This window comes from Moschus berezovskii, chromosome 19, assembly GCF_049115385.1.
Source record: "Moschus berezovskii isolate FMDL1 chromosome 19, NW_MosBer_1.0, whole genome shotgun sequence".
NCBI lineage: Eukaryota > Metazoa > Chordata > Mammalia > Artiodactyla > Moschidae > Moschus > Moschus berezovskii.
In genome coordinates, this window is record NC_142478.1 from 10,071,637 (window position 1) to 10,099,518 (window position 27,882).

The following is a 27,882-nucleotide window of genomic DNA, read 5'->3' on the forward strand; positions in this document are numbered from 1 at the left end:
GCTAGACCTCTGTCTAGGGTGCTGTCAGTGTAAGTAGAGTTTCAGTGAACAGAAAGTCCCAAAGAAGGGTCTGCTTCTACCTAATCCAGTTTTAATTGAACTCTAGAGACTTTGAAGTGAAGCCTCAGACCAGGAATATACTATTCCAATAAGAAATAAACCTCTTGCTTAGCTAGGTCGCAGCTGCTTCTCAGTACTGACACCTTTTCCTAATGAATACTTTAAAGAAATGTTATTATATCAATTTCAGCTAGTAATTCTCTTAGTTAAGAGATTCTTTGTTTCTACTTTAAATTCCACTATCCTGATGTTAAGTACAGATTTTCATTGGTTGTTCTTTTTTAAGTTGGTCTAATTTTATCTGTAAGATTTTAAATGCTGATAGCTTTGGCAGTTTTAAGTAATTTTCTGTCTCTCCTCCTATTTCTGTGTCTCTTCAGTTTTAAAACATTACTTTACCTGCTTATGTTTAACTCTGAAAACAGAGTGTCATCCTTGCAGTATAATACCATTCACATCAGGTTTGCAAACAGGTAGAACTATTCTGTATATTATTTGTAGATGTATATATACTAATAGAATAAAAATTATTATGGTAATGCTAAGCCTGAAAACATGGATAGTGATTGGGTCTGATGAAGAAGGAAAATGGAATCAGGAAGGGTTATATATGGGAATTTCAATATTATCTATAATACTTCATAAATTTTAAAAATCTATACAACAGTGTGGTATTAGTATTTTATAAGTTTCAGGGTGGTTCCATGGAGCTTATGTCATTTTCTATTGTTTGGAGTAAGTTTGAAGTTTAAAGGACCTTGCCACTTGCCGTATTTTAAGTATATTTTAAAATACCTATGTTACTTAAAGGCATGGGATATAAATGGAATATTTTCATTGATTGGAAAACTATTACATTAAAAATATTATTATAATGTTTTAGTGTTCTTCTCTTAGTAATTGAGATATTCTAGAAAATACTAATAATTAAATCTTTAGATTGCATGACAGTGATCTTGCAATGATTGGCCGTCACCATATTAAGCAACAAGTCTTACTACATAGCTCTATAGATAAAAGAGGTAGAATTTTCAGACCAGTGTGTGATATTTTTACTATATGACAGAGCTTGGAGCCTCAAGCTTTGTTGTTTATTCTTGTTTGATTTTCCTATTTCACTTTTAACACAAGTACAGGGGGAAAAATGTAGTTGATTAAAATTTCTGATGAATTCTAGTTGAACAGATGTTTAACCTCTTAGAAATGTGACAGTGAATCATAAAAGTACGCTCTGGGCAGTTTAGACTAGACAACCTGGGAGTAGGCCAGACTTTGCTGCTAGCTTTCCAAGGGACTTCCTATTAAGTACTTAACTTGTTTAAGTCTCCTTTTCTTCACAAATTGTGGATAGATTGGACCAGAAGTGTTACAGAACATATATTGGATTCTCTGTTACTTGATAAGTTAAAAATGGCAAACTCAAACAAACACCACTGGAAACGAAGCAGGTAATAGTAAATAGGTGAGTGTCTAGAGATTGTTTGAAAATGGAGAGTGCCTGTCAATAGTGCTTTGTGGTGTATATAGACCTAGGCTTGACATATGCTCCATTTTTTTCCCTGAGGAGCCATAGATCTGACTGTTTTTATAAATAACCCTTTTCTCAAGTGTTTTCAACTTCTTGAAATTTTGGGGAAATATAACATGGCCCAAACAAAATTAACATTGATCATATATGGAGTTTTGGTTGCCATCCATTCACTCATTTAATCATTCAAAAATGTCTCCTCTGTGTAAGACTTTGTTACAGAAGATGAAAATAGAGTACATTCAAAACCTTTATCCCAGTAGAACTTAGATTCTAGTATTCTGGTGCTGAAGAGAGGCAAAAGAGAAGCGAGGAAATAATGCAATTTCTGGTGGTAATAAGTGTTACAAAGGAAACCTGATGAGTTTGGGATGGGACGAGGTGATAGTGGCAGAAGTGGGGTTAGATCCTGTGGCTTCTCTAACGAGGTGACATTTGAGCAGATATCTGATTGTGAGGGTGAGCCAGCCACATGAACATCTGGGAGAACAGTCTGAGCAGAGGAGAAAGCACGTATAAAGGCCCTGATGCAGAGTGAGCTGGGCTCATCAGGCAATCCCAGATATAACGCTTTGTAACAGTTATGAAGGACTGCAGCGTTTATTGGGTTACTCAGGTGCCACTGGCAGTAGAGAACCTTCTTGCCAATGCAGGAGATGTACAAGATGCCAGGTTCAATCCCTGCATCGGGAAGATCCCCTGGAGATGGGAATGGCAGCCAACTCCAGTATTCTTGCCCGGAGAATCCCATGGACAGAGGAGCCTGGCGGGCTGCAGTCCATCGGGTTGCATGGGGTTCAGTTCAGTTCAGTCACTCAGTCGTGTCTGACTCCCTGTGACCCCATGAATCACAGCACGGCAGGCCTCCTTGTCCATCACCAACTCCCAGAGTTCACTCAAACTCATGTCCATCGAGTCAGTGATGCCATCCAGCCATCTCATTCTCTGTCGTCCCCGTCTCCTCCTGCCCCCAATCCCTCCCAGCATCAGAGTCTTTTCCAGTGAGTCAACTCGTCGCATGAGGTGGCCAAAGTATTGGAGTTTCAGCTTCAGCATCAGTTCTTCCAGTGAACACCCAGGACTGATCTCCTTTAGGATGGACTGGTTGGATCTCCTTGCAGTCCAAGGGACTCTCAAGAGTCTTCTCCAGCACCACAGTTCAAAAGCATCAATTCTTCGGCGATCAGCTTTCTTCACAGTCCAACTGTCTCATCCATACATGACCACGGGAAAAACCATAGCCTTGACTAGACGGACCATGGTTGACAAAGTAATGTCTCTGCTTTTTAATATGCTATATAGGTTGGTCATAACTTTCCTTGCAAGGAGTAAGCGTCTTTTAATTTCCTGGCTGCAATCAGCATCTGCAGTGATTTTGGAGCCCCCAAAAATAAAGTCTGACACTGTTTCCCCATCTATTTCCCATGAAGTGATGGGACTAGATGTCATGGTCTTTGCTTTCTGAATGTTGAGCCAACCTTTTCACTCTCCTCTTTCACTTTCCTCAAGAGGCTTTTTAGTTCCTCTTCACTTTCTGCCGTAAGGGTGGTGTCATCTGCATATATGAGGTTATTGATATTTCTCCTGGCAATCTTGATTCCAGCTTGTGCTTCATCCAGCCCAGCATTCCTCATGATGTACTCTGCATATAAGTTAAATAAGCAGGGTGACAATATACAGCCTTGATGTACTCCTTTTCCTATTTGGAACCAGTCTGTTGGTCCACGTCCAGTTCTAACTATTGCTTCCTGACCTGCATACAGAGGCAGGTCAGGTGGTCTGGTATTCCCATCTCTTTCAGAATGTTCCACAGTTTATTGTGATCCACACAGTCAAAGGCTTTGGGATAGTCAATGAAGCAGAAATAGATGTTTTTCTGGAACTCTCTTGCTTTCTCCATGATCCAGTGGATGTTGGCAATTTGATCTCTGGTTCCTCTGCCTTTTCTAAAACCTGCTTGAACATCTGGAAGTTCACGGTTCACATATTGCTGAAGCCTGGCTTGGAGAATTTTGAACATGACTTTACTAGCGTGTGAGATGAGTGCAATTGTGCAGTAGTTTGAGCCTTCTTTGGCATTGCCTTTCTTTGGGATTGGAATGAAGACTGACTGTTTCCAGTCCTGTGGCCACTGCTGAGTTTTCCAAATTTGCTGGCATATTGAATGCAGCACTTTCATAGCATCATCTTTCAGGATTTGAAATAGCTCAATTGGAATTCCATCACCCCCACTAGCTTTGTAGTGATGCTTTCTAAGGCCTACTTGACTTCACATTCCAAGATGTCTGGCTCCAGGTGAGTGATCACACCATCGTGATTATCTTGGTCATGAAGATCTTTTTTGTACAGTTCTTCTGTGTATTCTTGCTACTTCTTTTTAATATCTTCTGCTTCTGTTAGGTCCATACCGTTTCTGTCCTTTATCGAGCCCATCTTTGCATGAAATGTTCCCTTGATATCTCTAATTTTCTTGAAGAGGTCTCTTGTTTTTCCTATTCTGTTGTTTTCCTCTATTTCTTTGCATTGATCACTGAGGAAGACTTTCTTATCTCTCCTTGCTATTCTTTGGAACTCTGCATTCAGATGCTTATATCTTTCCTATGCACGGGGTTGGACACGACTAAATCGACGGAGCAGTACTCAGAGTTTACTGTGCATGTATTGTGGAGCCACTACGTGGCATTAAGTGCGCAAGAGACAGGATCAGATTTATATTTACAAAGCTATTTTCTCTGACTCCTCTGGTTGTAGTAGATTCTCCAGGTAAGATTAGAAGCAGAGAGACCAGTCAGGAGGCCACTGCAAATTCTGGAGCCTAGGACCTACTGGTTATGGTGAGAGAAAGGGGTACAAGTGACAGCTGGTTTAAAAAAATCTTGAGTAGTATCAGTATTTTGTCCTCTTTTTTCTGTTAGTCTCTCTTGATCTTACTTACATAGGTGTTGATTGTATGAAAATGTTTGAAGGACTTTCTTTCTCACCTGTTTTAAAACTGAAAGTGTAATTAGTTGTTTGGAATTTTGACTTCTTGTTTGGTTTTTCAGAAAATAGTGAACCTAGGAGTTGTGCCCGTTCTTTCATTTCTAGATGCTGTGGTACCAGAAATAGAATATTTTCTGTAGAAAAATTTAAGTACGTATTTAGTGAATTAACTAATTTTCCCTCTTTAAAAAACAATAACATCAACAAAAACCCTGTATTTTGCATTAAGTATTGTAGATTTTTTATAATTAAGATCTAGAAAATGGAAATATAAAGTGAACAGCGTTTATGTAGGATAAATTCTTAGCATTCATTATTTTTCCTCTTTACTTATCCCATTTTTGTCCTTACATTGCAATATCATATACAAATGTCATTTTATTTGTATTTTTTAATGGTGGTTACTTTGAGAGATTTATCTTAGTTGTTTAACTTAATTTGCTTTCATGAATTTTCATCAGTGTTTGATAACACATCCATCTCATTTTATTTATTAATATTCTGTGAAGTACTAGTGTGGAGAAATTCCAAATCTGGTTTTCCTTTAACACCTTCATAATTAAGCTTTTGAAATGAACTTTTTAAAAAACAAAGCTTGAATAACAAAGCAACAAAGTGGCTTAGTATTAAAGACAGGATTACTTTGAGTTTGCAAAGAATTCTAAGCCATTGCATCTGTCACATGGGATGACAAGAATTTGTAACAAGTTACTCTGACAACCACCTACTCCGTAGAGAGATTGTGCTGAGTTCATTCGCAGGTTTGTATTTAGCCTCAGTGACAAAATGATGCTTAACCTCTTATACAGTCACTCTTTGTGCTTTCTGAATGAGTGACTGTCGCCTTAACAGTGACCTTATAGCTGTGATTTTTTTGAAGTTATGAACTTAAATTTGTAATTTTAAAGTATATAAAAAGTATTTCTGGATATTTTATATGAAACTGAATTTTATATGTGATCTATAAGCTTGTAGGACATTCTTTTGAGGTCTTTCTTCTTTTTAAAGTTTGTCTAATACTTTATTTCTGTAATATGACTCAAAAATCAATCAGTAATGCTATATGTATTTCCTGAAAAGCAATAGATGACATCATTGCCTTAAAAAGCCCCCAAATATATTTATAAAATAGATGTGCTACAGTTTTGTTCTGCTGTTTCATTTAAACATCTTTTTCATGAATTACAATCTATAGTTTTTAGTCACCCTCCAAATTATTTCAGTAACTGTTTATTCATTTTTTAGAAATTATTTCTCATAATAAGGACTTCTGTGTTTTAATTGGGGGAAAGAACAAAAAGATTCTATTGTACTTACTCCGGATTCTCTTTTTCTTCACTAGATCCTGGCATATACAGAAGGGCTGCATGGGAAATGGCTGTTCTCAGAGATACGATCGATCTTTTCCCGTCGTTATCTTTTGCAAAATACAGCCCTAGAGATCTTTATGGCAAACAGAGGTAAGATGATGTTGCAGATGTATGTTGTTACAGAGCTAACCTCCATCTCCTTAAGATTTCATTTTGAACATATCATATTGTTTCCATTCCGTATTGTTTCCATTTGGATAGAATTGTGTAACCTGCTCTCTGCATTACTGACCTCTTTTTTGAACTACATGCATCTTCATAGTTTATACCCCTTTGGTTATTCTTAGAATTATCTCCAGTATCTTATTTTTCTGTCCAAATTACAGATTAGTGCAGGATTTATAAATATGGGGGATAAGTACCCTTTTAATCAGTTGTAGAGTTTTGGTATCCTCAGCAGTGCTCTGATGCTTAAACTCCTTCTGGAAGGTGGCTGCATTTCAAGAGGGGAGAGGGTAATCAAATAATTCATACATTTATTTAATTTTTTTGTCTAATCTATTGCCATTTATAAAGGACCATCAGAAGATGGTACTGAACTGTCCTGGTTGCTTTGTATTACCTCATTCTTGAAAGAACTAAAATTCAATTTGTGGGTTTAGAATTGAACTTGGCGAAATAATCATTAAGATTAGAAGGAGGGACAAGGTGAACTTGAAGGGAAAGCATTGTGGTGTATGAGTGGAGGTTTACAAGTGAGAATATGTAAAATCTTGTGTACATGCTTATTTTATTTAAGTAGATTTTTAAGTTTTCATATTTTCTCTTTCTATAATCTACAAGTTTTCACTTAAAAATCTGCACATAATGTATATTCCATGCATACTTTCTTTTTAAATGAAATCATGTGTCTTTAGGGAATACAGATTTCTTTAGGAAAAGGTATTTTTTCCTTCCATAGTTGGTCTTCTTCTACACACTTACCACTTTTTCTAATGTAAACGTTATTCTTTCAGGTCAATAATCAAGTGAATGTTTTACACTTTAGTTCAGTCTGCATTCTTGCTGTCCCAAAGGGGTTTTCACCTCACAATATTTATTACTTACTTATTTTCCGTCTTTAAAATTTATTAAGCATCTTTGCTCTGTATCTTTGTGTGTTTTTTTATTGCCTTTTCCTTATGGCCTTGGTCACCTGCCGTAACCATTTTTTCCCCTCCTGTAGTCAACGTAATAGTGGATATGTAAGAAAGGCTTATGAAAAAGTTTTGTGGATATGTATATGATAGTTCTAAATATATTTTAGATGTTTAGTGCATGATCATATATTTACCTAAAAAATATTGTAATGTCAGTGTTCAAAAATTACACTGACATTGATAAAAATTTTTGGCCCATAGTATTTTTTCAGGTTAGGTGGAAAAGAAGGATCATCTTCTAGATGAATATTTGTGGATAATTTATGGTTCTGATACAAAAGTTAATATGATTAAAATTTCAGGACTGACCCAATTACTGTCTTCTAAATTCTCTGCCATGATTTTATGACTTTGTTCCTGTCATACTTTTTAAGAATAAAATTTTGTACATCACAGTCATAAATTAATATATATAATGAGTATATTTATATATATGATGTACAGTTATGATATCTACAGTTATATATAATGTTCTCAAAGTATATAATTATTAAAATAGAAATGATTAAAAAACATTTAATTTGATTATTGACCTTGGAGGAAAAATTTTTCTTCAGGTCACACATTGTTCTAGACTATGTGAACATACAAAGCATAAACAAAAAGCACTATATTATATGTTTATGTAATATTTACATAAACTACAAAAAAATACAAGGATTTGCATAAATTACAAGAGAATATTTTTAAGCTGTTGATGATTAGAAGTAAATACAACTGACAATTTAGTAGCTATAGGTAAGTATATTAGATTAAGTATATTAGATTATATTAGTATATAATCTTAAATTTTTTATAGAAATTTATAGGTATATTTTTAACTTGCCAAAATTCAGCTTTGTAAATTCAGAATTGTAGCTAGATAAAATCTCAACTTTATGTCACATTAATGCAACAGTAGTTATTAGTCCTGATGGTATTTAGAGAAGGAATATTCTATGAGTAAAATGAATATCATCTCTGGCATATTAATGCTTAAACTTCATATATACTATGATAAAACTAATACTATAAAATTTCTATTGAGTAGATACTTGAACTAAGAGTAAGCATTTTACTGGACCAAGAAATCAGTTTTTCAGAAAGGCACTCATATTTCATTCTGACTTTTAAATATTATTTTTCCTAGTTGCTATAATGTTCAACTTCCCAGACCCTGCGACAGTAAAGAAAGTGGTTAACTATCTACCTCGTGTTGGCATTGGAACCAGTTTTGGATTGCCTCAAACCAGGTACTGTTTTATATGAAAAAGATATGGAAAATTATCTGTAATAATATTTTTCTAATTTGTTTTGAAATGCATGACCTTCTGTTTCATGCTTCATTGTAAATGGTAATTGTTATTGTATCATTTTGAGTCAACTGAACTTGTCGAAGAAGCTCAAAAAAGAGGAACAAATGTAAATGAAACTAATCTGAAAAAGAAAACAATAAAATCAGAGCATCAAGAGTAATAAATATCTATATAAGATATAGCTTATACATCAAGAGTAATAAATATCTATATGAGGCTTATGACAAAAGACACAAAGTGCCAGTATCAGAATCAGAGAAGGAGTATCACTACAGATCCTATAGATATTTAATAATAAGGAAATATTGTGAGCAAATTTAGACAACTTAGATGAATCGGCAGACTCCATGAAAGATACAAACTGTAAAGTCTCACTAATGAAAGGGAATAGCTTTAATAACTCTACAGAGGAAATTGAATTTGTAGCTTAAAACCTTCTAACAGAGAAAATACCTAGCTCAAATGGTTTCACTGGCAAATTCTATCAAATGTTTAATGAAGTGACACAATTTCTCGGAAAACTCTTACAGATAATAGAAAAGAAGGATAAGTTTCCCAAGTAATCCTGTAAAGCCAGCATTACCTGAATTCCAAATCCACAAAAAGGCTTTTCCAGAAAGGAAATTAAAGACCATCTTGATTGAAAAGGAAGAAGTGAAACTGTCTTCATTAGTATATATACTTAATGTGAAATTACTGAGGAAACTGCAAAAATTTTCAAAAAGGAAAAAAGCTATTAGAACTCATGAATGAATTTACCTGTTTTGCAGCATACATTATTTTGTTTTTATATAGCAATGAACAATTGGAAATTGCAATTAAAGTATGGTTTAAATAAGATAAAAAATTAACTATGGGTATATTTGCAAATATATTAAGAATTGTTCACTGAAAACTACAAACACTGGAAAATGAAAGAAACCTAAAAATGGAAAATTGTACTATATCATGTTCATGAATTGGAAGACTCAATATAAATAAGATGTTAGTTTTCTCCAAACAGATCTGTAGGTTCAAAGCACGCCTATCTGAAATTCTAGAAGACTCTTTTGGAGAAATTGACAAGCTGATTCTAAAATTTAACTGGAAATGCAAATATCTAGAATTGTTGAGACAATTTTGAAATAGAAAAAGTTGGAGGACTTTATCTGATTTCAAGATTTAATATAAAATTACATTCACTAGTAGAGTTTGGTATTTTTGTAAAATAAACTTATAGAGCAATGGGATATAATAGTGTCCAGAAATAGGCCCATCCATAAATGAGCATTTGATTTTCAACAAAGGTATCAAGATATGTTGATGGGAAAAGATATTTTTCAACAAAAAAAGAGAAACAAAAAGACAAACCAAAATAAATAACAAAAACCCACCTCACCCTTTAAAATCTCAAAATGTAACATATTAACTAAAAATGTAACATAAGTTAACTCAAATTAACTCAAGGAAATGGCAACCCACTCCAGTACTCTTGCCTGGAAAATCCCATGGACGTAGAAGCCTGGTAGGCTACAGTCCATGGGGTTGCAAAGAGCAACTTCATTCATTCATAACATAACCTAAGCATAAGTGCTAAAGTATAACTTCCTAATGAAAATAATAGGAGAGAAATCTTTGTGACCTTGTGTTAGGCAGAGACTTCTTAAATAAGATTTTAAGAAACTACTTATTGGCCTTTCGTATTAAAAACATTTGATTTTAAAAGATACTCAAGAAAATGAAAAGGTATGTTATAGACTGGGTTGAAATATTGGTACAACCTATACGTGATAAAGGATTTATATAAAGATATATAAGAAACTCTTCCATTTAATTATAAGACAAGCAATCTGTTTGAAAAAAAATAGAAGATTTGAGTAGATATGTCGGCAAAGACTAGATATAAATAGCAAGCACATGAAAAGATACCAAATGTCATTAGTCATCAAGGAAATGATGATATAATTTTAAAACCACGGTGAGAACCCATGGCACACCTATTAGAATGACTTCTTAAAAAATGATAATAACAAGAGCTTAAGAATGCAAAGTAACTGGAACTTCACATATTGATGGGAAAATAAGCAGTTTTGGAGTTTCATATTAAATGAACCATACAGTTACCATAGCTCAGTTCAGTTCAATTCGGTTGCTCAGTCGTGTTCAGCTCTTTGCAACCCCATGGACTGCAGCACGCCAGGGCTCCCTGTCCATCACCAACTCCTGGAGTTTGCTCAAACTCATGTCCATTGAGTCGGTGATGCCATCAACCATCTCATCCTCTGTTGTCCCCTTCTCATCCTGCCCTCAATCTTTCCCAGCATCAGGGTCTTTTCAAATGAGTCAACTCTTTGCATCAGCTGGCCAAAGTATTGGAGTTTCAGCTTCAACATCTGTCCTTCCAATGAATACTCAGGACTGATCTCCTTTAGATTGGACTGCTTGGATCTCCTTGCAGTCCAAGGGACTCTCAAGAGTCTTCTCCAACACCGTGTTCAAAAGCATCAGTTCTTCTGTCCTCAGCTTTCTTTGTAGTCCAACTCTCACATCCATACATGACTGCTGTAAAAGCCATAGCCTTAACTAGATGGATCTTTGTTGGCAAAGTAATGTCTTTGCTTTTTAATATGCTGTCTAGGTTGGTCATAGCTTTTCTTCCAAGGAGTAAGACTCCTAGTTTCATGGCTGCAGTCACCATCTGCAGTGATTTTTAAGCCCAGAAAATTAAAAGTCAGCCGCTGTTTCCACTGTTTCCCCATCTATTTGCCATGAAGTGATGGGACCGGATGCCTCTATCTTAGTTTTCTGAATGTTGAGTTTTAAGCCAACTTTTTCACTCTCCTCTTTCACTTTCATCAAGAAGTTCTTTAGTTCTTCTTCGCTTTCTGCCATAAGGGTGGTGTCATCTGCATATCTGAGGTTATTGATATTTCTTCCAGCAATCTTGAGTCCAGCTTGTGCTTCATCCATCCCAGTGTTTCTCGGGATGTACTCTGCATATAAATAAGCAGGGTGACAGTATACAGAATTGACCTACTCCTTTTCAATTTGGAGCTAGTCTGTTCCGTGTCAGTTCTAACTGTTGCTTCCTGACCTGCATACAGATTTCTCAAGAGGCAAATCAGGTGGTCTAGTATTCACATGTCCTTCGGAATTTTCCAGTTTATTCTGATCCACACTGTCAAAGGCTTTGGCATGGTCAATAAGGCAGAAATACATGGTTTTCTGGAGCTCTTTTGCTTTATTTGATGATCCAATGGATGTTGACAATTTGATCTCTGGTTCCTAAAACCAGCTTGAACATCTGAAAGTTCACGGTTCACGTATTGTTGAAGCCTGACTTGGAGAACTTTTAGCATTACTTTGCTAGTATGTGAGATGAGTGCAATTGTGTGGTAGTTTGAGCATCCTTTGGCATTGCCTTTCTTTGGGATGGAATGAAAACAGATCTTTTCCAGTCCTGTGGCCACTGCTGAGTTTTCCAAATTTGCTGACATATTGACTTGAAGCACTTTCACAGCATCATCATTTAGGTTAGATGAAATAGCTCAACTGGAATTCCATCATCTCCACTAGCTTTGTTTGTAGTGATGCTTCCTAAGACCCACTTGACTTCACATTCCAGGATGTCTGGCTCTAGGTGAGTGATCACACCATCGTGATTATCTGGGTCGTGAAGATCTCTTTTGTCCAGTTCTTCTGTGTATTCTTGCCACCTCTTCTTAATATCTTCTGCTTCTGTTAGGTCTATACCATTTCTGTCCTTTATCGAGCCCATCTTTGCATGAAATGTTCCCTTGGAATCTCTAATTTTCTTGAAGAGATCTCTTGTCTTTCCTATTCTGTTGTTTTCCTTTATTTCTTTGCATTGGTCACTGTGGAAGGCTTTCTTATCTCTCTTTGCTATTCTTTGGAACTCTGCATTCAAATGAGTATATCTTTCCTTTTATCCTTTGCTTTTCCAGTCTCTTCTTTTCACAGCTATTTGTAAGGCCTCCTCAGATATCCATTTTGCTTTTTTGCATTTCTTTTCTATGGGGATGGTCTTGATCCCTGTCTCCTGCACTATGTCACAAACCTTCATCCATAGTTCATCAGGCACTCTATCAGATCTATTCCCTTAAATCTATTTCTTATTCCACTGTATAATCGTAAAGGATTTGATTTAGGTCATACCTGAATGGTCTAATGGTTTTCCCTATTTTCTTCAAATTTAAGTCTGAATTTCACAGTAAGGAGTTCTTGATTTGAGCCACACTCAGCTCCCGGTCTTATTTTTGCTGGCTGTATAGAGCTTTTCCATCTTTGGCTGCAAAGAATATAATCAATCTGATTTCATTGTTGACCATCTGGTGATGTCCTTGTGTAGAGTCTTCTCTTGGGTTGTTGGAAGAGGGTGTTTGCTATGACCAGTGCATTCTCTTGTCAAAACTGTTAGCCTTTGCCCTGCTTCATTCTGTACTCCAAGGCCAAATTTGCCTGTTACTCGAGGTGTTTCTTGACTTCCTACTTTTGCATTCCAGTCCCCTGTAATGGACATCTTTTTTGGGTGATAGCTCTAGAACGTCTTGTAGGTCTTCATAGAATCATTCAACTTCAGCTTCTTCAGCATTACTGGTCTGGCATAGACTTGGATTACCACGATATTGAATGGTTTGCCTAGGAAATGAACAAAGATCATTCTGTCGTTTTTGAGATTGGATCTAAGTACTGCATTTCTGCCTCTTCTGTTGACTATGATGGCTACTCCATTTCTTCTAAAGGATTCCTGCCCTAAGTAGTAGATATAATGATAATCTGAGTTAAATTCACCCATTCCAGTAAATTTTAGTTCGCTGATTCCTAAAGTGTCCATGTTCACTCTTGTCATCTCCTGTTTGACCACTTCTAATATGCTTTGATTCATAGACCTCACATTCCAGGTTACTATTTCGTATTGCTCTTTACAGCATCAAACCTTGCTTCCATCACCAGTCACATCTGCAACTGGGTGTTGTTTTTACTTTGGCTTTGTCTCTTCATTCTTTCTGGAGTTATTTCTCCACTGATCTCCTGTAGCATATTGGGTACCTACCGACCTGGAGAGTTCATCTTTCAGTGTCCTATCTTTTTACCTTTTCATACTATTCATGGGGTTGTCAAGACAAGAATACGAAGTGGTTTGCCATTCCCTTCTCCAGTGGACCACGTTTTGTCAGAACTCTCCCATCTTGGGTGGCACTACATGGCATTTATCATAGTTTCATTGAGTTAGACAGCCCTGCGATCCACGTGATTAGATTGGTTAGTTTTCTGTGGTTGTGGTTTTCAGTCTGTCTGCCCTCTTATTTGGCTGCCCTGGTGGCCGTGGCTTAGGGAAGATTCCTGATTGCAGGGACTGACTGAGGGGGAAGCTGGGTCTTGTTCTCGTGAGTGGGGCCATGCTCAATAAGTCTTTAATCCTATTTTCTGTTGATGGGTGGAGTTGTGTTCCCTCCCTGCTAGTTCAGTTCAGTTCAGTCGCTCAGTCGTGACCGACTCTTTGCGACCCCATGAATCACAGCACGCCAGGCCTCCCTGTCCATCACCAACTCCCGGAGTTCACTCAAACTCATGTCCATCGAGTCGGTGATGCCATCCAGCCATCTCATTCCCTGTCGTCCCCGTCTCCTCCCACCCCCAATCCCTCCCAGCATCAGACTCTTTTCCAGTGAGTCAACTCGTCCCATGAGGTGGCCAAAGTATTGGAGTTTCAGCTTTAGGATCAGTCCTTCCAATGAACACCCAGGATTGATCTCCTTTAGAATGAACTGGTTGGATCTCCTTGCGGTACAAGGGACTCTCAAGAGTCTTCTCCAGCACCATAGTTCAAAAGCATCAATTCTTCGGCGATCAGCTTTCTTCACAGTCCAACTCTCACATCCATACATGACCACGGGAAAAACCATAGTCCGTCTGGACCTTGGTTGGCAAAGTAATGTCTCTGCTTTTTAATATACTATCTAGGTTGGTCATAACTTTCCTTCCAAGGAGTAAGAGTCTTTTAATTTCATGGCTGCATCCGCAGTGATTTTGGAGCCCAAAAAATAAAGTCAGCCGCTGTTTCCACTGTTTCTCCATCTATTTCCCATGAAGTGATGGGACCAGATGCCATGATCTATGTTTTCTAAATGTTGAGCTTCAAGCCAACCTTTTCACTCTGCTCTTTCACTTTCCTCAAGAGGCCTTTGAGTTCCTCTTCACTTTCTGCCATAAGGGTGGTGTCATCTGCATATCTGAGGTGATTGATATTTCTCCCGGCATGTCCCTGCTATTTACCTGGGACCAAACTATGATGGAGGTAATGAAGATAATGTGGACCTCCTTCAAATGATCCCATTTTTGCACTATCTTCTGGTAGTATCATCAAAGGCATTTACTCTGGAGAAATGAAAATATGTGTATTCATACAGTGACCTATTCACAAATATTGACACAGCTATGAACAAAAAATTGGGACTAGCCAACATGGTCATCTACTAGTGAATGGACGAATTACGGTATATTCATCCATAAAACAGGATATTCTGCTCAGTAATAAAGAGGAACAATCTCCAATATATAGAACAACGTGAATAAATTTTAAAAATATGATGGTATCAAAAGAAACAACCTAGTCAAAAAATTGATAGAAGACATAAATAGACATTTCCTCAGAGAAGACACATAGGTGACCAAGAGGTACATGAAAAGATGTCATCATCGCTAGTTATTAGAGAAATGGAAATGAAAGCTACAATGAAGTCTCATGTCACACTGGTCAGAATGGCCATCATCAAAAAGTCCCCAAACAGTAAATGCCAGAGAGGGTGTGGAGAGAAGGGAACACTCCTGTACTGTTGGTGGGAATGTACATTGGTCAGCTTCTAGGGAGAACAGTATGGAGGTTCTTTGAAAACCTAAATAAAGAGCTATCATATGACCCTGCAACCCTACCCCTGGGCATATATGTAGAGAAAAACATGATACGAAAGGTTGCATGCACCCCAGTGCTCATTGCAGCCCTTTACGTGGAAGCAACCTAAATATCCATTGGCAGTGGAGTACATGAAGAAGATGTGGTGCATATGCACAGTGGAGTATTACTCAGCCACTAAAAAGAATGAAACTGTTCCGTTTTCAGCAACATGGGTGGACCTAGAGAGTGTTATACTGAGTAAGCAGACAGAATGGATAAATTTATTGTATGACATCCCCTACAAAGTGAAAGTGAAAGTTGCTCAGTTGTGTCTGACTCTTTGCAACCCCATGGACTATACAATCCATGGAATTCTCTCGTCTAGAATACTGGAATGGGTAGACTTTCCCTTCTCCAGGGGATCTTCCCAACCCAGGGATCAAACTGAGGTTTCTCACATTGCAGACAGATTCTTTACCAACTGATCCACAGGGAAGCCCATGAATACTAGAGTGGGTAGCCTATCCCTTCTCCAGTGGATCTTCCTGACCCAGGAATCGAACCAGGGTCTCCTGCATTGCAGATAGATTCTTTGCCAACTGAGCTATCAGGGAAGCCCGACATCCTGTATATGTGGAATCTAAAAAGAAATGATGTAAATGAACTTACTTATAAAACAGAAAGAGATTCACAGACGTAGAGAATGAACTTACGGTTGCCAAGGGGAAGGATTGGGGAACGGAATAGTTACAGAGTTTGGGGTGGACATGTGCACACTGCTATATTTAAAGTGGATAACCAACAAAACCCTAATGTATAGCACATGGAACGTGGCAATGTCATGTAGCAGACTGGATGGAAGGGGAGTTTGAGGGAGAATGGATACATTTGTATGTATGGCTGAGTCCCTTTGTTGTCCACCTGAAACTGTCATAAAATTGTTAATCAGCTATATCCCAATACAAAATAAAGAAGTTTACAATAAAAAGTATAGTGCTAGGTGAAAGAAGCCAACTGTTTGTATATACTGTATATAAAATCTGTGTATAGTGTGATTCCATTTATATGACATTTTGGAAAAAACGAAACTACTTGGACAAAAAATCAGATCAGTGGTTTCAAGAGACTGAAATTGAAAAGGGGCGATTAGTTACAAAAGAATGTGAGGAAACTTTTGATAACATGGAAATATTTCCTGTCTTGACTGTTGTGGTGTTACCTGACTGTATTTGTTTGGCAAAACTCATTGCATTGTACACCTAAAAAGGATTAAAGAAATCGGTAAACCTGAGTTTTATAAACGAATAGATAAATAATGTGAAATCAGTATACATCATCAGAAACTCTAGAATCGTGCTAGTAGGAATGCAAGTTAGTATAGTCACTGTGGAAAATTTGGCAGTATTCTTATTAACTATATACTTAATTTATGTCCTGTCAGTTCTGCTCCTAGGTGATTACAGAGAGTAATGAAAATATATGTACACACATTCACTTGTAAGGAAATATTAGTAGCAGTGTTATTCATGTAGTACCAGATTGAAACATTTCTAGTCCATCAACTGTAAATGGATCAGTAGATTGTAGTGCATTCATGCAATGAAAAACTATACAGAAGTTATTTACAAATTGCCAAAGAATTGATGCTTTTGACCTTTGTTGTTGGAGAAGACTTGAGAGTCCCTTGGACCTCAAGGAGATCCAACCAGTCCATTCTAAAGGAGATCAGTCCTGGGTGTTTATTGGAAGAACTGATTATGCTACAGCTGAAACTCCAATACTTTGGCCACCTCATGCGAAGAGTTGACTCACTGGAAAAGACTCTGATGCTGGGAGGGATTGGGGGCAGGAGGAGAAGGGGACGACAGAGAATGAGATGGCTGGATGGCATCGCCGACTTGATGGACATGGGTTTGAATGAACTCCGGGAGTTGGTGATGGACAGGGAGGCCTGGCGTGCTGTAATTCATGGGGTCGCAAAGAGTTGGACACGACTGAGCGACTGAACTGAACTGAACTGAACACAGACTCAAAAACATAAAAAGCAAACTTATGGTTACCAAAACAGAAAGGTGATGGGGGGATAAATTTGGAGCATGAGATTAACACATTCACACTATTAAATATAAAATTAACAACACAGATTTATTGTGTATCACAGGTAGCTATATTCAGTATCTTATACTAACATATAATGAAAAATATTTACATATATATAACTGAATCACTTTGCTGCATACCTGAAACTAACCCAGTATTGTAAATCAACTACACTTCAGTTAAAAGAAGTATCAGCAGTTATCTCAGCATTATAGAATTTAAGGTTTCTATTTATCCACTTCCAAAATCTTTTATTTTTTCAATTCACAAAAATGTAGACGCACTACTTTTCTTATCTAATTAAAATATATAAAACAAATCCCAAAAGAATAAAAAGACAGTGACCGCTGATACGTGCAGCAGCGTTGGTGAGTCTCAGAAGCATTGTGCTGAGTAAACTGGTTCAGCGCTATGTGCTCCAGGCATCATAGACTATGATTCTACTACATGAAGTGGTTGAGAAATAACGTGAAATTATATGATTCTATCAGTGTGAAACTACTGGAGAAACAAAACCGTATAGTGACAGAAAGCAGATCGTTGGTTACCAGGAGCTAGGAACTAGGACACAGGAGTTAGCTGTTTGGAGTGTTTCTATGATGATTGGTTACAGAATCAGGTATATTCAAATGTTATTAAACCATACACTTAAGTTTGGTAGGTGTTGTTATTTTATGTTTTATCCCAGCAAAGATCAGTGAAAAACAGGCTCTGCATGTTTAAAATACCTAAGTTACAGAAGTGCTTACTTCGTACCCATTTTCAAGTGTACCATCACTTAATATGTGTAATAAATCATTATACTTTTTATCATTTTGATTAAAATGATTAGACTTTGCTTTATTATGTCAGAGTTGTTTTAATCTTTTCTGTTGATTCAATATCAAATCCATATGTTAAGGATTTTGCATACAATATATTTAATTAAAACTTTTATCTTTAACCTCTGGTAAATCAGAGTTCAAATATTAATTTTGTATATACATGTGGAGTTAATAACTAGCATTTATATTGTTCAGAGTAACTTAATAACTCTGTGAAAGGAATGTTAAATGCCAAAGCCTCTCTCACAGTGCAGGGAACTGGAAGAGCGTCAGGTTATAGCTCTCTCTCCTGTGTGCTAGCCAGTTGTCTGCATTTGAAAAGCAGGATCATTACCTGTTTTATTTCTTAGTGGTTGTTCGTTTTCATCCATGCAATTCAGTTAGCTAATTGAAGAACTAGGAAGAGACTTAACACTGGGATTTTTATGTTGATTGAAATGCATTAGCAGTAGAAACTTGCTGTTTACTTTTAACATACCTAATTGTGTATTGATTTGGGCTATTTTTGATTAGTGTTTATTCAGATTTTTTAGTTAGTATCGTCTTATAAATGCAACTGATAGAGAATCAACAGATAATAGCCAAAATATCAGTAGGAGCTGTAGTCATCCTGGGTTAGAGGACTTTCTAAGTGGATACACTCCCATGCCCTGTGGCAGTAGGACTCTGGTCTGTGCCAATCCTGCCTCGCCATAGGCTGCTTTTGAGTGAGTTCGTGACTTTGAGCAATTGATCCTAGATAGATTGAGGTAGATGCCCCTGTGGCTTCTTATGACCTGCCCTTGATAGTCTCAAGCCATCATTTCTGCTACAACTTATTTGTTTCAGGAGAGTTATTAAATACAGCCCAGGCTGGAGAAGGCAATGGCAAGCCACTCCAGTACTCTTGCCTAGAAAATCCCATGGATGGAGGAGCCTGGTAGGCTGCAGTCCGTGGGGTCGCTGAGGGTCAAACACGACTGAGTGACTTCACTTTCACTTTTCACTTTCACACATTGGAGAAGGAAATGGCAACCCACTCCAGTGTTCTTGCCTGGAGAATCCCAGGGACGGGGAGCCTGGTAGCCTTCCGTCTATGGGGTCACACAGAGTCGGACACGACTGAAGTGACTTAACAGCAGTAGCAGCAGGCTCCTTGGCAGGAGAATCAAGTTCCTTCTCTAAAGAGAAAATAGCAAAGAATTTGTGGACATGTAACAGGTTCAGTTCTGGAGAAGGCAATGGCAAGCCACTCCATTACTCTTGCCTAGAAAATCCCATGGATGGAGCAGCCTGGTAGGCTGCAGTCCATGGGGTCACTAAGGGTTGGACACGACTGAGCGACTTCACTTTCACTTTTCACTTTCACACATTGGAGAAGGAAATGGCAACCCACTCCAGTGTTCTTGCCTGGAGAATCTCAGGGACGGGGGAGCCTGGTGGGCTTCCATCTGTGGGGTCACACAGAGTCGGACACGACTGAAGTGACTTAGCAGCAGCAGCAGCAGCAACAGATTCAGTTCAGTTCAGTTCAGTTCAGTCGCTCAGTCGTGTCCGACTCTCCACGACCCCATGAATCACAGCATGCCAGGCCTCCCTGTCCATAACAGATTAGAACTTTTCAAAGCCGATTCTTTGAAAAACTCAATAAAATTGACATACTTTGCCTAACTATGAACAAAAGAGGTAACATGAATTACCAAAGTCAGAAATGAAAGAAGGGACTGCACTGCTGACCATGTAGAAATTAAAAACATTAGCAGGAAATACCAGCTTACAAGTTAAGACAGTTGAGATGAGATGGACACATTCCTGGATAGTCAGAATTGTCAAAACTTACTCAAGAAGAAGTTAAAACTATGAATAGACCTGTGACAGATCCATTGAATTAGAATTCAAAAATCTTACCAAAGAGTCAAGGCCCAGATGGGTTAACTGATGAATCTTATTAAATAGATAAATTAGAAAAATACCAGCCCTTCACAAACTCATTCAAAAGATAAAGGAAGAAACACTTACCAACTCGTTCTTTGAGGCCATCTTTTCCCTAATATCAATGCCAGGCAAAGACGTCACACGAAAAAACAATAGACTAATAACCCTAATGAATATATAGAAAAATGCTTTACAAAATATTGCCAAACCAAATCCAGCAATATACAGAAAGGATTATAAAGCAGCCATATGGATTTTTATCACAGGAACTCAAATTGGTGTAAATATGAAAATTAGTATTATGCACGTAGTTGATAGAATACTAACTTCCTGGTAGCTCACACGGTAAAGCGTCTGTCTGCAATGCAGGAGACCAGGTTTGATCCCTGGGTTGGGAAGATCCCCTGGAGAAGGAAATGGCAGTCCACTCCAGTACTCTTGCCTGGAAAATCCCATGGACGGAGGAGCCTTGTAGGCTATAGTCCATGGGGTTGCAAAGAGTCAGACACAACTGAGCGACTTCACTTTCACTTTAATAGAGTACAGGATAAACAGGTAAGTAGTAGCCACCAAAAAGTCCCATACTTTTCCCATGCTACATCGTACTTCATGTTTAAAGACTGAATGCTTTGCCCCTGAGGTCAGGAAAGCTAGAATATCTTCCATTCTCACCACTTCTAACATTACATTGGGAATTTCAGCCTGTGTGATAAGAAGGGAAGGGATGGAGGGGAAAATCAAAGGCATCAGATTAGAAATATCTTTTTCCTAGATGACAAAGACATGTACAGGTTTTACAATGAAAAATGTAAAACAAAAGGCTGTTAGAAATTAAAGACAACATCAATAGATGCAAATGTTCCATATTCATGGGTAGAAGGTTCAGTATAAAGATGTCAATTCTCCCCAGATCTATAAATTTATTACAATCCCTATCAAAATTTAGTACACTTTTTGGAAGAAATTCAGCTGAAATACAATGAATCTAGATTTGTCAGAAGAATTTTGAAAAAGAACAAAAGTAGAAAACTTAAACTATCTGATTTCAAAACTTACCATAAAACCGCAATAATCAAAATGTGTGCTATTAATCCAATGATAGGCGTATAAGTTAATGAAACTACATTGAGAATAAAGAAATAAACCCTTGCGTTTACGGTCACTTGCTTTTTAACAAAGTTGCCAACACAATTCAATGAAGAAAGGGTAATCTTTAAATAAATACTTCTATAATGATTGGAAAGTCACATGCAAGAAAATGAGCATCAACATTTACCACACACTGTTCATAAGAATTAGAAAATGAATTTAATCAAAATTTAAAATGTTTGTGCTTTAAATACATCAGTTAAATATATGAAAAGATAAGCCACAGGCTGAGACAACTTTTGTGCATCGTATATCTCATAAAGGACCTGTATGCAGAATGTATAGAGACCTTTTACAACTCAATATAGGATGAAAGAAGCCACCCAGTTAATGAAGAAAAGATCTGAATACTTATTTCCTCAAAGAAAATAAATGGCTAAGTAGCACGTGAAGAGAAATTCAACAGGGTCCATTAAAATTATAAAATATCAGTTTACACTCACTAGTATGGCTATAATCAAAATTGCATACAATAGTAAGTTTTGGCGGAGATGTGGAAAAATTCAAACATCATTCTTTGTTTGTTGGAATGTTTAATGGAAAACCATTTGGCAGTTTCTCAGAAAGTTAAAGTCAGCGTACAGCCCCGCAGTTTCACTCCTAGTAATCTACCCCAAAGAAATACAACCATATGTTTATCAAAGACATGTACATGAATGTTCCTAGTAGCATTTTTCATAATAGCTATAAAGTGAAATAATTTAAATGTCCATCAGTTGGTGAATGAATTTTTAAAATGTGGTGTATTCTGTATGGAATACTACTTAGCAATCAAAAGAAATGAACTGCTTATACATGCTGCCACAGTGATGTATCTGAAAAACATTATGGTTGGTGAAAGAAGCCTAATGCAGAAGATTCCATGATGTCTGATTCCATTTGTCTGAAATGTTCAGAAAAGGCTAGTTCATACAGATGGAAGCAGATTGATAGTTGCCTAGAGCTAGGGGTGGAATTAAGCATTAGTTCCAGATAGGCACAAGGCAACTTTTTGTGCTGATTAAAATGTTCCAAAATACATTGTGGTGATAATTGCACAACTCTAGAAATTTACTTTAAAAACGTTGAATAGTACACTTAAATGCATAAATTTTATGGTATGTAAATTATACCTTTGTAAGCTTGAAAAAATATTGCTATCTCGTTCTTAGTGGCAGGAAGAACTATGACAGCATACTTCTCTGGGATTCTGGGCTCCAAGTGTAGTATTTAATCCTGCCACCTGTTTCCCACTGCTACTTAGTGTTGGTCAGTTGTGTCCTTTTTTACTTATATTACATTAAGAAAATAGAAAACTTGGTATCTTGTTATCATAAATTAAAAAGTAGTTTCCCTTACCTTTATCCCAACCCATGAATAGACACCTGAAGAGTGGATCCTCTTTCCTCTGTTACAATAGGTATGAAAAACATAACGTTTAAATTAATAATGTACAAATATGTTACCTTTAAGAGATGACTATAAGAACTGATAAAGATGTGTATACAATTTTATATGTATTTCTTAGTAACTATAATAGCTCTTATACCAGTAAAGCAGTGAATTATTAGTTATACTGTTATTATAGAGCTAGATATTATAATGGTTTTGTAATGACAGCTTACCTTAATGAATAGAATGTGGATAATAGGCCTGTGGCTCATCCAAATCATTTGTTTAAGCATTAATTGTAGATTGAAACACCTCTAGCATTCATTAATATAAATACATCAATTTGAATGAGCCCAGAAGTCATGACTTATTATTGATATAACTAATCTTAAGTTTAAATTGATTCCACATCAAATTCTTTTTCTTGCAGGCGTATCTCATTAGCTAGTCCACGTCAACTTTTTAAAGCTTCTAATATGACCCAGCGATGGCAACACAGGGAGGTTTCAAACTTTGAGTACTTGATGTTTCTCAACACAATAGCAGGTAATTTAAGCCCGTATGTTGATTTATTTCAAATGATAAGTTATTGATTGTGCTGTTAGATTATTTTGAGTACTCAAATGGATGGAGTCATTCTATGTAAAGCTGAAAGCATAAGCAACATACAAAGCTGAGGAAAAGAAATATAGCTAAAGAATGATTATTAGTAAATTGTATGTGTACATGTATTCATAAAGGTATGATGAAAATGAAAAACATTGTGTGGAGACATTCATTAGGAAAGGTTTTCTCTCAATTTAAGGAATTAGCAGTCAATTTACAGGGAAGTTTTTGACAGTCTCTGAACAAATGAGCCACATCAGAGCTGTATGAAAATTTGGAAGCAGTGGAAGGATAGAGAAGGGTGCAGAGAGTCTAGGTAGAGAGCAAAAGTTAGGAGGCAGTTATACGTAAAGAGTAATGAGGGCCTGCATTAGAGAGGTGACAGTAGGAATTAAAACAGAGGATTAGATAACACAAGAATTTACAAGGTACAAACCATCTGCCATCCAGCGGACTGAATGCTGAGAGTAAATGAGAAGAAAGTGTCAGAAAAGACTTCCAGGCTTCTGTTCTAAATCATGGGGGAAACCGTGGTGCTAAAGGAAAAAGAAGGAAAAAATTTGATGTAGAGAAAGATGATGATTTTACTGTGCTAGCAAGGCCTACAGTATATCGAAAAGAGATGCTGAATTATAGAGGGCAGCGGAACTTAGAGAAAGGACATTGGGTTTCATCTGCATAGAGAGATGCTTGGAGTTAATCACCCAGAGAGAGAGATGAGATTACCAAGCCAGATGATGCAGAAAGCAGTGAGATAAGGTCTGGGGACTGCTCTTGAGCAGGACGAAAAGAAAGAGGAAAGTTGTTAAAGAAGAGAAGAGGATCCGTGATCCCAGATAGGAGAACTATTCTGAAGCAAATGGCTTGAGATACAACGGGAAAGGGAGAGGGAAAAGTGTAGGCCTCTGTATCAAATGTGACTCAGAGGTGAGGGGGAATTCAGAATGTATATAGGTCATTCTTTAGGCTTTAGCATGTCAGAACTTACAAGTTACTTTATAGGAGTTCATTTTCAAAATAAGCAAAAAAGTTTGAGTATAAGGACTGAATGGTTGGAGATTAAATGAGAACCTTAGCTGTAGATTGGGCTTTCCTGGTGGCTCATAGATGGTAAAGAATCTGCCTATGATTCAGGAGACCCCGGTTCAATTCCTGGGTTGGGAAATTCCCCTGTAGAAGGGATAGGTTACCCACAGTATTCTTGGGCTTCCCTGGTGTCTCAGACAGTAAAGAATCTGCCTGCAGCACCGGAGGCCTGGGTTCGATCCCTGGGCTGGAAAGATCCCCTGGAGGAGGGCGTGGCAACTCATTCCAGTATTCTTGCCTGAAGAATCCCCGTGGACAGAGGAGCCTGGTGGGCTACAGTCCATAGGATTACAAAGAGTTGGACACGACTGAGCGACTAAGCACAGGCATTCAGTAGTTATATATTGAATTTAACTTAATTAACAAGAGTCTGTTGACAATGAGCAGGTATATACTCTTTTATTGTAGGTACAATAAACTTGATTGTTTAAGCGTATAGGATAACAAAAGGATTTTATTGTTACTGTTGATAAGATCTCAACCAGAAGGAGAGAAAAATGCAAGAGAAAAGGGATATCAAAATAGGCTGCTTTTTGATATTAAGTTCGTTTATTTTTTCTGGGAGAAATTAAAACTGACAGATATATAAAGTGTGATAATTACGTCTGAATTAAAATTATCCTATTATTCATATTTTGTAACACTATTTCCAAGTCAGTCAAGGAAGAACTCTGTTACTCTAATAGACCTCAAGCTCATGATGAATAGAATGAAATAAAATGTTAAAAGCATCAAATCACGAGGAAGGCTTAGATACCTAGAATCTGTGTGGAGAGCTAGTGTAATACTCAGCTGTATATTGATATGACATCTGTATATATTTGAGAACTGGGAAAGAAAGAAGGGGATAGAATGCACTGTAAGAAAGGAATTCAAGCAATATTAATATACTTGCCTGCCTTGTATGTTAGCCATAAAAGTTTGTTCACATTGAATCTAGCTAAATATAGATTATAGACTAATAAAATGGTGGAGGCAGCGTTTTTACTCTGGAAACAGTGATGTCACCTACTGAGCCTGCCTCCCTGAAGTGGTGATATTCAGAAAGCTGCTGTTCCGACATGGATGGGCTACCTCACCCTTTGCTTTATTCATATTGTTAATAGACCTGAATGTGTCATTGAATGTCTTTGATTTAGAAGAAGCATAGAAGATTGTGTGGCATCATTTGGGAATTGAATCAGCAGCCTCAATGATGCCATGAATTATATTCAAAGGGGCATGGAATTTGAAAGCTTTAACAGGAATTTCAGAGTTACTGAGAATAACCTCATCATTTTACAGGTGACTATGAATGCCCACAGGGGTTAAGTCACTTGAACTTGGTTGATTAGTTGGTTGGTTGATTGGTTAGTTAATTAATGGCAGAAAAAGGATTCTGGTTTTGAAAAACTCTTATGTGATGGGAAATTGTTTTTTAAATTCTTAGTGAAGATTATTTTATTTGGTTTCAATTAATAAAAATAGTTGCTGAATTTATTAGAACATTAGCGTGGGTACAGAGTATCTGGATTTAAATATAGTTCAACCATTACGAGTTCCATGATTTGGGTCAAGTTGCATAAACTTTTGTGCCTCAATTTTCTATCCATAAAATGGGGTGATCCTAATTTCGTAGAGTTATTATGAAAATTAAATGAAATAATGAATAAATGATAGCACTGGAAACAGTGTTTGGCTCTCAGAAATTGTCGTTCTTGTTATTTTTAATAAAATATATTCTGGAATGTTTATCATCTTATCATTCTAAATTAAGAATGACTTTTTTCCCTCTTCCAGGACGGACTTACAATGACTTAAATCAGTATCCTGTGTTTCCATGGGTCATTACTAATTATGAATCGGAAGAACTGGATCTTACTTTGCCAAGTAACTTCAGAGATTTGTCCAAGGTAATTTCTTAGATCATCTGAAACACTGTGTATAAAATATTATATATTATCTTGCATATAAAAAGAAATCTGGTTATCTTTATTTTCACAATACTTTAAAAAACTTTTAAATATTATAACTTTAATATATTTATCTTTTAAATATATTTTCACATTCTCAAATTTAAAACAGAGAAATTCAGTATGCATGATAACCTTGATGGCAATTACATTTTGAGTTCCACAAATTCAGTGCTGAAACCTTTCCTGGCCTGTCACTGGATGCAGAACGCTTCTTCCTCATCCCCACACTCTGCCTCCTCTGCCTCGAACATCCGTCTCCGCTCTGTGAATGGCTGACCCTCGCAGTCCTTCAGAAACACTCCCTCACGGAGACTGCAGCTGATCCCTTCCTCTCTGTCAGAGCATCTAAAATGACCTGCCTTTCACGTCATCTTCTCCCTCATTGTTTTGGATCTTCTTGTGTCATTGTTCACCATTATTTCCCTCTTGCCAAGCACAGAGCGTGTATTATTTAATACAATAAGTGTATTAAGTGAATTAAATAATAAAATATACATGACATTTCCTCCAAGTTCTAAGAAATTAATTTTAACTGTATTACATTTTAAAATGTAAAAAAACAACAACAAAAAAACTGCCCCTAATTTACCACATATCAATAAGTGATAATTACCTTATATTATACACAATGGTTATTATATAAACATTTCTCATATCTTCAGGTATCATTAAGAATTTTCCTTCTTTGTCATAAATTACCAATAAATGGAATATCCTGAATCATTTTGTGATTAAAAAATGAGGTTATATGCCTCTTTTTTTCTTTTTAACTTTTTATTATGGAGAATTCCAAGCATGTACAGGAGTAGACCAAACAGAATAATAAAAAGTAGACAAAACAGGGACATTGTCATTTACCAATCACTGTACTTCAGTAATTGTCACCTTGTAGCTCCTCTTATTTTATCTTTACTGTCATTTTCTCTCCCCTTTCCCATATTACTTTGAAGCAAATTTCAGACATCATATCATTCCATTCATAAATATTTCAATATATACTTTTAAAAACTTTTCAGAACACAACCGTAATACCATTGGCAAACTTAAAAATATTAACAATACTCTCTTAATATCATCAAATACCCAGTAGGCTTTCAAAATTGTATTTAGTTTGTTTATTCCAGTCAGGATCCAAACAGGAACCACACATTGCAATTAAGTCTTTTTATTCTGTGGAGTTATCTTTCATCTTTTTTTTTCCCCCCTGATTTTTTAGTTGAAGAAGTATATTGTCTTGTAGATTTTCTCATAGTGTGGATTTTGCTTATTGCTTCTGTGTGGCGTAATCTACAGGATCCTTGTCTCCTATTTTCCTTGTAAATTGGTAGTTGATTCCAGAGGTTTTTAGAATTCAGATTAGGGTTTACTGCTTCATAGGAAACTTTTGCACTCTTCTGTCAAAGGACGTGTAATACATAATTTGCTATTTTTATAATTGTATTTATTCCTTTATTTTGGCTGTGCTGAGTCTTTGTTGCTGTGTGGGCTTTTCTCTAGTTGCGGAAAGTGGGGGCTGCTCTCTGCTCTGCTTCATGGGCTTCTCACTGCAGTGGCCTCTCAGCACGGGCTCTAGGGCACAAGAGCCTCAGTAGTTGAAGCACATGGGCT

The 27,882-nt window shown here is 36.9% G+C and overlaps 1 protein-coding gene across 3 annotated transcripts in view; it reads left to right on the plus strand.

Annotated features, from left to right (window-relative positions):
* LRBA (LPS responsive beige-like anchor protein) overlaps positions 1-27,882 on the plus strand; it is a 777,374-nt gene that overhangs the window by 530,086 nt on the left and 219,406 nt on the right. For all 3 annotated transcript variants that reach the window (XM_055405330.2, XM_055405331.2, XM_088827977.1), the window contains exons 41-44: positions 5,913-6,030; positions 8,209-8,311; positions 23,058-23,173; positions 26,099-26,211. In XM_055405330.2, the coding sequence (XP_055261305.2) occupies positions 5,913-6,030; positions 8,209-8,311; positions 23,058-23,173; positions 26,099-26,211 (450 nt within the window). The remainder of the gene's footprint in view (positions 1-5,912; positions 6,031-8,208; positions 8,312-23,057; positions 23,174-26,098; positions 26,212-27,882) is intronic.